Here is an 11,482-nt window from a genome sequence, read left to right as displayed (position 1 = left end):
GAATAAGAAATTTGGTAATTAAACGGTTGGACAATGAAATGTACCAAGGTAGTATTGTTATTTACATACTTAAATACACTAAATCTTTTCATAAAATATCTCGTCATCAGAATTTGCTATAAATCTTGTGGATAATAATCTATAATAATATACACTAAATGCAAAACTTTTATAATTAACATCCCGAAGAAAAATTTAGTTTTTTAGCGAAAAAGTGCAATTTGCTAATTTTATGTTTTCTAGATCTTTCAAGTCACTCTGTATCGAAGAAGACTAAATTTGTAAAAACGTATTTCTTCATATAACGTGTCATTTTTATCGTTTTCCCATCTCCACAATTTCAAATATTTATAAATTCAAACCATCTCAAATTAAACATCCTTTCCTCCTTTTTCTACTACAAAATTCAGTTTTTCAATACTCATATCAAATTTGTGGTTCGATGGGATTGAATATTAATTTGCTATCTGAATAATTTATTGGAAATATTTCCGTGCAAAATTAGCTATGGAATTGGAAATATGAATAATGATTTGTTTTTAATTAAGACGTACAAATATTATTTGCTGATGAGATCAAATAAAATTGACAAATGTAATGGAAAATGAATCCTTTAGATCGTGATTGATGTGACATATAATTTTGCTTGTAAATGATGAAATGAACATTAATTAAATGTGTATCAGTAGAAACAAAACAAATATTGGTAAAAAAAATTTAATGAGATGTTCTGGAAATATTTGTACAAAAATCAAGTTAAAACTTGATGTTTCTTGCATATTATAAGTGCTGTTAGTAATTTTTAAAGTTTTATATACCTATTTTAGAACAATTTAACATTTCAAAAACAATCAAGTATAATCTCGAAAATTTTGGCCAACTCGTGTTGCCACATCACTCCACTTTCGCTGTTAAAATCGGGAAAATAGAATCAAGTCTATAAAATAAAATAATGAAAGTTACAATATTTATATTAATCTATTTGAAAATTTAAAATACCTCATTCAAATATATCATTACGATACAGCAAATTGCCTTAAGGCACGGTGCCATACATAATTAGGTTTTTATTTTATTATATATATTAATTAATGTTATTTCATAAATACTATTCCTTTTTTCAGTTAACTGCAACTCCTGACAACACTTCATGTGTGTTTCTAGTAATTCTCCTGCACTATTTCTCTCTGACAAATTTCTTCTGGATGCTGGTTGAAGGTAATTATAAAAATAATATTAAAATTTTATATTTGTTAGAAATTATATAAATGTTCAAATACTGATCAAAGATACTACAGGAAGTAAATTAATATTTAAAATTGATTTTACACACTTTGAAATTCATATAAATTTATCTTCAAAGTAGTTGCTACAGGAGAGAAAGAAACTTATACAGCAATTAATATTTTTAACTTCTCGTAGGGTAAGTTATTGTAATTGTACAAAAAGAGAAATTGATAATTTTTACATTTCTTCACGTTTTGAAGGTTTCTGAACATTTTCGCATACCTCAGAAAAAATGAATGTTTGTGTGTTTGTGTGTCCGCATTTTTCGTTCACGTTTTCGGGCGAACGGATCAACCGATTTGAATCATTCCATTCCTATTGACAGAGATGGTGCTGATTTGTTTTTGACAAAGCAGGTCCATCGTTACGGAGATACGGAACAAATAGTGCAGAAAATACAAATCGAATGTTTGATAGAACGGAGTATCCGATTTGAATGATCTAAAAAACATTCGATTTGTAATTATAGGAGAAGAGGTGTTTGGTTGTTGGCAAAGGCAGGTCCAGTGTTTCGGAGATACAGAGCTAAATGTGCAAAAAACGGCAGATTTAGAAAAAAGCGTCCGATTTAAATGATTCAAAGAACTTTCCGCTTTTTTAACAAAATAATTGCTTTTGGGAGAAAAAAATTGTTTCAGTTTTTTTGTACATTGAAAATAATTCAGATTTTAATTTTAATTCTGTCTAAAGTTCTAATATACTTTAAACCAATGATTTCAACTTTGCAATTCTGTTTATATAATTCTTATAAATATTAGACAATGTTACAATATTAACAATGATCTATTTGAAAACATTCAGTATTCCAAGTAATTTGTCTTAAGGCACAATGCCATACACACCACTAGTTTATTTATTTATTTACAATTATTGATTTTTTTACTAAATTTATTTCTATAGATAATTTTTTTCTGCAATAAATTAATATTAATAAATTGTTAATTCCTGCCATTTTATTCTATTTTTTCATATAATAATATATTTATTCGCTGGATTATTTGCATTTGAATCAATATTTACGTTAAAACTTTGAATAATAAATATGCATATTATTTATGTGTAAATATATAATTAAATAATATATTCTTTACAATTATTATACAGTACATAATTTTCTATCGGATTAAATTTATTATTTCCGGTTTAAAACAAAATTTTAAATTAAAGTCGAAATTATCATAACACCAGCAGAAGTAAATGGCATTCATATGAATATTAATAAAAATTACATTTTTTACTTATGTCTGATTTTAAATATCAATAGTCAAAATTGTAAAAGTGTATATGAATATAATATATATTTTGTATATATAATATAAATATATATAAATAATTTTCATAAATTTGCAAAAATGAAACAAGTATGAAATATCTTATTAAAAGAGTAATAGTAGTAAAATGAGATCAAAACAGAATTAATTCTAAATTTAATGCATTTTTTATGATTTTATAAAAATAGGAGTTCAATGAATTATTGGAATTGTATTAGATTGGAATAAATAGTTTTCCTAGTGCATATTTTTTACAAAATATACTAAATAATTTATTTTCTTATTTTCAGGATTATATCTATAATGTTGGTCGTGGAGACTTTCACAAGAGAAAATATCAAATTGCGATTTTATTTGCTCCTCGGCTGGGTAAGTAAATTGTATACAATTTATTAAGATGATTCTGTAAAAATAAAAGTAAAAGGCTGAAAGAATTTTAAGGAAGAATACACATATAGAATTCATACATATTTTAGAGATTTTTGTAGAACTTGATTACTGTCTTACGGGACGGTTTTTTGGATAAAACTTGGATAAAAAATTTTGGATTTTAAATTACATTTTCATCAACTAATATTAATAATAAATAAATAAAAATAATATTTTTTTATTTTTTACAGCTGGCACCAGCATTATTCATATTGGCTTGGGCTATTGTCCGAAGTACAGTTCCACCTTCGCCCACAGATGAATCCATGTCCCTGATAATTGGAGTAAGTTATTTTTTTTCATAATATTTAATAATAAAATTGTACACTTTAGTTTACAAATATTGCCCAAAATCAACCATACCAATATGAAATTTAAGCAGAAATATGTACATTTTTATCTTTCTGGTTGCGGTTTCAAGCAAAATGGAGATTGTCTGATAATTTTGCTACGGCAATGCATTTATGTTTTTATCAAACCGGAACAAGAGAAAAATATTTTTTCTAATTTTTTCCCTGTTGTATTTATAAACATATATTTCCATGCTTTTTTATCTTTTTCATGAATTATTGAAACGTTTGGTCCGTTTGAATCAATAATGCTCAGCTCGCGTAAAAATCAGAACACACATGAGAATAAAAAATCAGAAATAATAAACTTCTGTGGTTTATTTTAACATTTGGTTATGATATTTTAGATACGTATTTTTTTAACCTTGTTCGCTATTTTTGGGTTTCAGATGGATAATAAAAATGTATTTGTATTTTTTCGAAATATTTAATCACCTAAATATATGTATATTGTATTCAATAGTAGTTTTGTCGTTTACTTCAATTTCTGTTATAATTTTTTTACTGTCAAGATTTCTTATTACAAACTTTTTTAGCTAGTCAGAAGTTATGGACAAATAATCTGTTATAAAAAAATTATTATTAACTTCCCGAAGAAGAAGTTTGTTTTCATAAAAAAAAATCTGATTCACTAATTTATGTTTTCTCGACGTTTCAAGCTATTCTGAATCAAATGAGACCAAATTTGGAAAAAAATGTGGTATCGTTTTTTTGTCAAAATTAGACCTTTCATCGACGTTTGCTCAAAACGACTGAACCGATTTCAAAAATTCAAAAGCCATTCAATGTATCTCAATCAACTATAGTTTGTCAGTTTTGTGCGACGATCGGCCGAACTGTTTCTTCGTAATTTGGAAAAAGGTGTTAAGCTTTTCATCCACATTTAAGCTCATTCTACGGAATCGATTTTAAAAAATCAAAAACTGTTTGAAAGATATTAGTTGGGAATAATACTGATTAGTTTTAGGTGTAAATCTACCGAACCGTTTTCTTGTAATTAACTGTTGAAAAAAAAAAATTAAGCCGATTTTTATAAAACTTTTCTTTGCGATATATGTCATGGTCTTATAGAACTTACTGAAATATTACGGCCTTACGACAAGTTGTTCAATTTTAAAAATTCATCAAAGTTTGAGAAAATTAAAATTAGACGATTTACTTGGTATAAGGCTAGAGTACACGGTCTCAATGCACATATAAACCATTGAAGTCCTACCAAACTGTTCAATATAAAAATTGATTTTTGAAAATTTGCTTTTAGAAAATATTCCGAGTTACGCGTTCGTTGGTTTTTAATTATGTGTAATATATCCAGTCGGAATACTTTTAATCATCAATAAATTAATTTAGTTTTTATTGATTAAGTCGATTATTTACACAATCGGGAAAGTTCATGTAACTTGCCTCAAGGCTAAATACCAATACCAACTAATTCTATATATAATCCTGATTTGTTGACTTTGCTGAATAATTTTTGTTTGTTTTTAAACATCCTTATTTTATTTTAATGTATTTAAAATCTATCTATGTAGGCGTATTACATTACATATTTCATTACAAAATCTTGAGAACCATACCAGACTATGTCTCATGAGATAGCTTTTATATCATGATATCATAACACTCAAAAACATTTCCTAAAAATGATTCTTTACATAAGCAAAGTACATCAAGCAAAACAACTCAACTTCTGCAACGATTCCATTATAGTAAAAAATTATGTCGTCACAGACATAATACCAGAAAATGTTGATTCAGCAGCGGGGAAGAAAATTACAAAAGCACAATGTAAAGGAGACATTTTTCCGTCCTCTAAATCCATTTTTCCTACATTTTCAGAAGCAATGTGGAAATTCAGAAGTTGAAGCATTGTGTGGCAGAGGACTATTTCTTTGGGTTTAATTAAAAAAAGACATGTGGTGCGGTTTGTAATTTGGATTTACTTATTCTGTGGCGTTGGATCTAATTTGCGATGAGGTAGCTTAAGTGAAAAACCAAGCATTAAGAGAATTCATAAATAGTTTATGCATTAATTTATTATATTCAGGGTATGCTAGACCTTGATGTCAAGCTGAAACGGAGCTGAACCTTGGAAGAAGTGTATACAATAAAAAATAGTAAATGAAAAAGTAAATTAAGTTAAAATTTTTACAGATATTCAAAAAAAAATATTTGGAAATGAAAAAATGACTTAATTTTTTTTTCCCAAAAGAGAATTTTATGTTTTCATAAAAAAATTTGATTTGCTAAATTATGTTTTCTCGACGTTTCAAGCCATTCTGAATCGAATGAGACCAATTTTGGAAAAAAGTATGTGTCTGTGTGTATGTGAACTTTTTTTTTACCGTAAATAGACATTTTCTCCAAAACGGCTGGACCCATTTCAAAAATTTAAAGGTCATTTGTATATCTCGATGAGGACAAGCGTTTATCGATGTTCAACCAATCCGCTTCTTTGTAAATCACAGAAAACTAAAAAAATTTGCGTCCACGATTCAGCCCGCATTCTGATCGATTTTGAAAATTCGAAAAGTGTTCGAAAGATATTGGTTGGGAAGCGTGCTAATTAGTTTCGATGAAGATCGGCCAGGCCGTTTTCTTATAATAAAGTTAAAATAACTTTTTTAAGGCAAAATATCCATACCAACTAGTTATAATTCGCATTGATTGAATAATGTAGCTATTATTTCGTGTTTTGTTCCCTGATGTCAGGTGACAAATTTTTGTAAATCAGCAAAAAAAAAACATTTTCACAATGATAATTTAGCTGCGATTTTTACTTAGCATAGTCAGATAGTTGTTTGATATGTTTATTTGTTGTGATATAATTGGTTTGGTTTTGTTTTAAAAAAAGTGCCCCATCTTTCCCCAAGTATGAAAGGTATTACATTTTATATATTATCTAGAGTACACGTCTCGTAAATCCAAATAAAACTTTTATAGAAATTCAATACTTGCATTATTCTCGAATAATATTCATACTTCACTATCTTCTCGCAGTAATACTGTGGGTAGTACTAGATATTTTCAAACTTTTCCATTTATTTTCTTCCATTTATTCTATAGAAGAGTCGTCATCGCTTCATTTCTACTAGAAGAAGTGTCGTCTCGTATGTGCACACAATAAGTGTAATTTGCGAGAGAGTAAAGTAATGTATTCTGGTGCTTAAAGATGTCTACGATGGAATTCATTTGAAGTGGAGATAATGAAGTGGATTATTGTTCAGAAGGACTTTATTCCTTACCTAAAAGTGTATTTGTTGAAACAGATGGAAGAAATATCGACTAAATTATGCCCATCCAATGTTAAATGATACAGGAGATGATCAAGATATTAAGGAGGTAATCAAAAAATTTTGACAAGATGCATCCCAAAGGCGTGATTGATTAAACTACTCGAATTTAAAGACTGAAAAGTTAGCATCCTTTGCCAAAGAAAGCTAGTGGTGCATGGCATAATGATTTAAGGGAGTATTCTAGTGTAGAAATTCAAGAAAATCGTTTTTTTTTATTTCATATTTTCAAAGTTTAACTATCTAAAAATATGGGTACGAGAAAATTTGTATTATTTTCGGAATATTACTGACTCGGTCTCCATACTGGTTTGGCTTCACGCAAAACTTTAAATGCGTTTTTTTCTTAGAACAGACTTTTTCAGTACTGTTGACACGATTTTTCGAGTTTTAATTGAACGATTCACTTGAAATGTTTAGAGAGTCTTGTTTATAGCCCGAACTGAAATTATCCCCAAATTCCAATTTTTACTATTTTTAAAAAATTCGAGAAACTCAAAAAATAGTAAAAAAACACTTTTTTTCAACAGTCGCCAATTTAAAAAAAAAAATTTTTTTTACTCATCGCTAGTTTAGGCAAATGCGACATCATTGTAGATTAATAATCATTTTATTTTTTGCATTTTCGACGGCTAGGAGGGCTGAAATCATGTCAAGACTAAGGTGCCAATTTTTTGAGACCACCCACTTTATCAGCTGCCAGTTTTTACAATTTTCTACTTTTTTTTTAAATTTCTGTTTTCTATTTTAATAATATTAATAAACAAGTGGTAAAAAATGGATAGTAAAAACATTCATTGCTTTTTTTTCGACACTTTAAAAATGACCCAAAATTCATCGCTCTTCACTAGATTACCCCCTTAAGGCAAATTACTGCAACTTCCCGTACCGCATTTAAAATTAAAAAAAAAGTTTTGATATTCCTTGAAAATTTTAAAAGCCATTTGAGTCGGTTGAACCATACTGTCGAAAATGTTGAGGACATTTGCTTGAACTCTATGAGGGAGTCATAGAAATGGAAACAAATATTGTATTCACTATTAAAATCTCTATAAAACGTCTGATAATTTGTCTAATGATCATTTCGGACCGCAAATGGCCTTTTCAAAACTTTAAAGTTCTTCGATTCGTCAATACAAATAAAATGTTTTTCAAATCATTCAAATTGGCCCAGTTCTCTCAATAACTGAATTCTCATAGTTCGCATTTTTGCAATTTTGTTGTCCCATATATTTTAAATGGCTATACCTACCTTTACCAAAAACTAATCAGCACTTTTCACCTTGAATCCTTTTGATTGAATTATTCAAATCGGTTTTAAAAATTGTATCCACAAGTAGAAACACACACATATACATTTTTTTTAATGTGTGCCAAAATGTTTAGGCGTTCATGAAATGAGAAGGTTTGCAAAAATTTTCATTTTCTATATTAAGGATAACATATAGCATGTGTATATATAGGATATAACATTTGTCACACATTTTTAACATGTCCCCTGACTGAAGACAGGTGAGCAGTGATTTCATGTCCTGGTTCATATAATTCGAATAGACATTCGATTTTATCTCCCCTGAGATCTTATAAGGATCAACTTTTCAAAAGTTGACGATGCGTGAATTTCGAATATTTCTTCAAAAGTTGAGACATTTTCTGTAACACGTGTCAATTTTAGATTAGAGAAATGCAGTTATATAAAGAAAAATTTACTTACTTTTTAGAAACATCGGTGGTCAATTTTTTTCTGACCATGTATGCTTCAAAAGATGCAGTGTATAATATAAACAAGCACTTCACTTGTAAAGCCAATTCAATACACCTGTTTTAATTACACCTTCTCAAAGCATGCAAATTGCAAAAACTTTAATAATTCAGACAAAACAATTAAAAATGTTTTCCGGCGTTTGCAAAGTAGATACAATTCCATAACGCACTCAGAATTAGAGCAAAATATTTTTCATAACATAATCAAAGAAAATTTAAATTTATAATTTTGCACTGCGAAAACGTTTTTTCTGATGATAATATCTCTCGCTTTTTTCTGTTAATTAATTTTTCAGGTCAGAACAGAAATAATATCCAGCGGAATGTAGATATTACTTTTTTGTTCTCTTGTGAAAACGAATTTCATATGAATAAAGTAGAAGTCTGAGGATGAAATATTCATTAAAACTCTTAAAGCTTTTACTTAATAATTTATACTTACGACTTATTATCTTGTTCTTTATGTGTCTGCTAAAAAATATTTTTATGAAAAAATTAGCTGCAAAATTAAAATTATTTACTTATAATAAAAAAGTAAATAATTTATATTGAAACAAGTGTATATATAAATAATAGTAATGATATCTTTTATAGAAAATAATCTACTAATTAAAAATGATATAAACATTTTAAGCAAATATATTATATATTATATATACATATAATATAGTTTTCTAGATAGATATCACTAATTATAAGTTTTATGCATTTGAACCAAAGGCCTTCTTTTTCTAAAATATTTTTTTTTGGTTTAAATTTTTTAATTTTTGTCAATTAATTTATTTGGCGTTTCAGGGATATGAGATAACCCCTTCTTCAAGATCTGTTTATGATAAATTAAAAAATATACATTTATACACTTTTTAAATGATTATAAAATTGATAGAATTTTTTTTACCTTTATGACACACACTTAACACAGACCAAAACATTTGTTTGAAAATACATCAAGAAAATACGTTATTGTCTACTATTTTGTAGATTGTCTATAAAAAAAAATTAAATTCATTTTCTTCACAGATTTTTCATTTTACTGGTACATTGTAATCCTATTAGTTAAAATGTATTTGTCATCTGTGATGATCTTACTATATTTCTGAATATAATCAGTAATTTATATGTCAATATAAACGTTAATTTTGTTCGATAAATTTGTGAAATTGTAAGAATTATATGTAGACAAAATTGGTAAGAATCATATATAGAAAAGAATTTGTTTGAGAAGGCTTCCATCCAGATAACAAAAAGAAAACTTATATATTTCTAAAAAATGAATAGACTTTCATACGTTTCGAACCCGAATTTGACGCTTTTTCAGTGAATAAAACACATATTATTTGGTAAAACAAAAACCATGTTAAATGAACAAACTACTTTAAAAACGAACATGCTAGTGTAATAGAATAAAAGTACTTAATTTGAAAAAGATTTAATTGAAAATTTAAAAAAATGACAAAAGTAATAAAATTAATACTAAATATGAATAAGAAAAAATAATAAAATCCAATTATATTTAATATATAATAAGACGTCCATCCTGACCAACAGTTGGTGCGGGATTGTGGATGCACGTGAATTAGATTAAAAGTATTTAATTTGAAGAAAACTAAATTAAAAATAAAAATATTTATGTATCAATAACATTTTATTAACAATTTAATAAATGACGTGATTTTATTATGGTAAATTATGATAATAAATGACGTCTATGCTGACCTGAATTGATGATTTGCAGATACACATGAAATATACCATGTTTATAAAAAAAATCTTATTATTCTTTTACATTCCGAGTCTATTTTGTTTATTCTTCAGTGCATAAAATATACAAATTTTGACAACACAAAACCACTTTTTTTAATTTAATTTATTGAAAATATAAATTTTATACATCTCAGACAGACGGAAGTGTCTGGTATGAGAGTCGTACATAATATCTATACAGTAGTATTATTTTATACATGTCATTATTATATGTGTATAATACGGCCATTACAACATTTTATATCATTTATTCTGTAATTCAATTATACGTATATTCATTTTTATTTTTATATGTTGGTCTAATTTATTTATCTATCTTTATCTATCTGTCTACATCTACTTCTACATTTATTTATCTATTTATCTGTATTATATATATTTATTTATCTACATTCAATGAACTTCTATAAGTGCTCTCTATTGAAAAATAAAACAAGTATTCATTTAAAAAAAGAAAAAAAATAATAATATACGAATAAAATAAAATTATAATTATCATATGATAAAAGACGTCCATCCTGACCAACAGGATTGTGGATGCAGGTGAAATATAAAGACTGTTTTATCATAAGGCGCTCAAGTATTATATATGTATATAATATGGGCATTACAACATTTTATATAATTTATTCTATAATTCAATCATACGTTTATTCATTTTTACTTTTATACTTTGGTCTAGTTTATTTATCTATCTTTATCTATCTACATCTACATCTACATGTATTTATATATCTATCTATATTATCTATAACAAACTATCTACATTCAATGAACTTCTATAAGTGCACTCTAGTGCCGAAAAAACAAGTATTTATTCAGGAAAAAATGAAATTAAAATTTGACAAGTAATAATATACGATTAAAATTAAATTATAAATATTATATGATAAAAGACGTCCATCCTGAACAGGATTGTGAATGCACATAAATTTCTTTGTGTCTTTATCATATGGTGCTGATGTATTTACCCAAGTTTAGACTTTTTACACCTTGATCTGTCTATTAATCTCGAAATAAAAACAGTTCTCTCCTGCAATATTTCTGCCTGTGCCTTTTGCACAAGATGTATTACCTCAGTGACCTATTTATCACAGTGTATTTATATATTTTTTTATTTTATTCCTTCCAGAATAATCCACATTGCTCGTGGCTTGGGGAACAGGTATACGATTGGCTGTACCAAGCTCCCGCCTGTCTCGTCCTGGTGATTAACTTGCTGTTCTTATTTCGAATCATGTGGGTAAGTTGAAAAGGACTTTAAAGGATTTTAAATAGTGGAAACTATAAAGGATAGATTTTGTTTGTGATTTAACACTTTCGG

The 11,482-nt window shown here is 27.2% G+C and overlaps 1 protein-coding gene across 1 annotated transcript in view; it reads left to right on the top strand.

Annotated features, from left to right (window-relative positions):
- LOC113364174 (diuretic hormone receptor-like) overlaps positions 1-11,482 on the top strand; it is a 191,234-nt gene that overhangs the window by 152,927 nt on the left and 26,825 nt on the right. The window contains exon 8 of the mRNA XM_026606654.1: positions 11,291-11,401. Coding sequence (XP_026462439.1) covers positions 11,291-11,401 — 111 coding nt within the window. The remainder of the gene's footprint in view (positions 1-11,290; positions 11,402-11,482) is intronic.

Source organism: Ctenocephalides felis, unplaced genomic scaffold, assembly GCF_003426905.1.
Source record: "Ctenocephalides felis isolate EL2017-DRISC unplaced genomic scaffold, ASM342690v1 CF-g0.4_SCAFFOLD_00845, whole genome shotgun sequence".
Taxonomy (NCBI): Eukaryota; Metazoa; Arthropoda; class Insecta; order Siphonaptera; family Pulicidae; genus Ctenocephalides; species Ctenocephalides felis.
The sequence above is the reverse complement of the archived record's forward strand: the minus strand, read 5'-3'. Positions and strand labels throughout refer to the sequence as shown.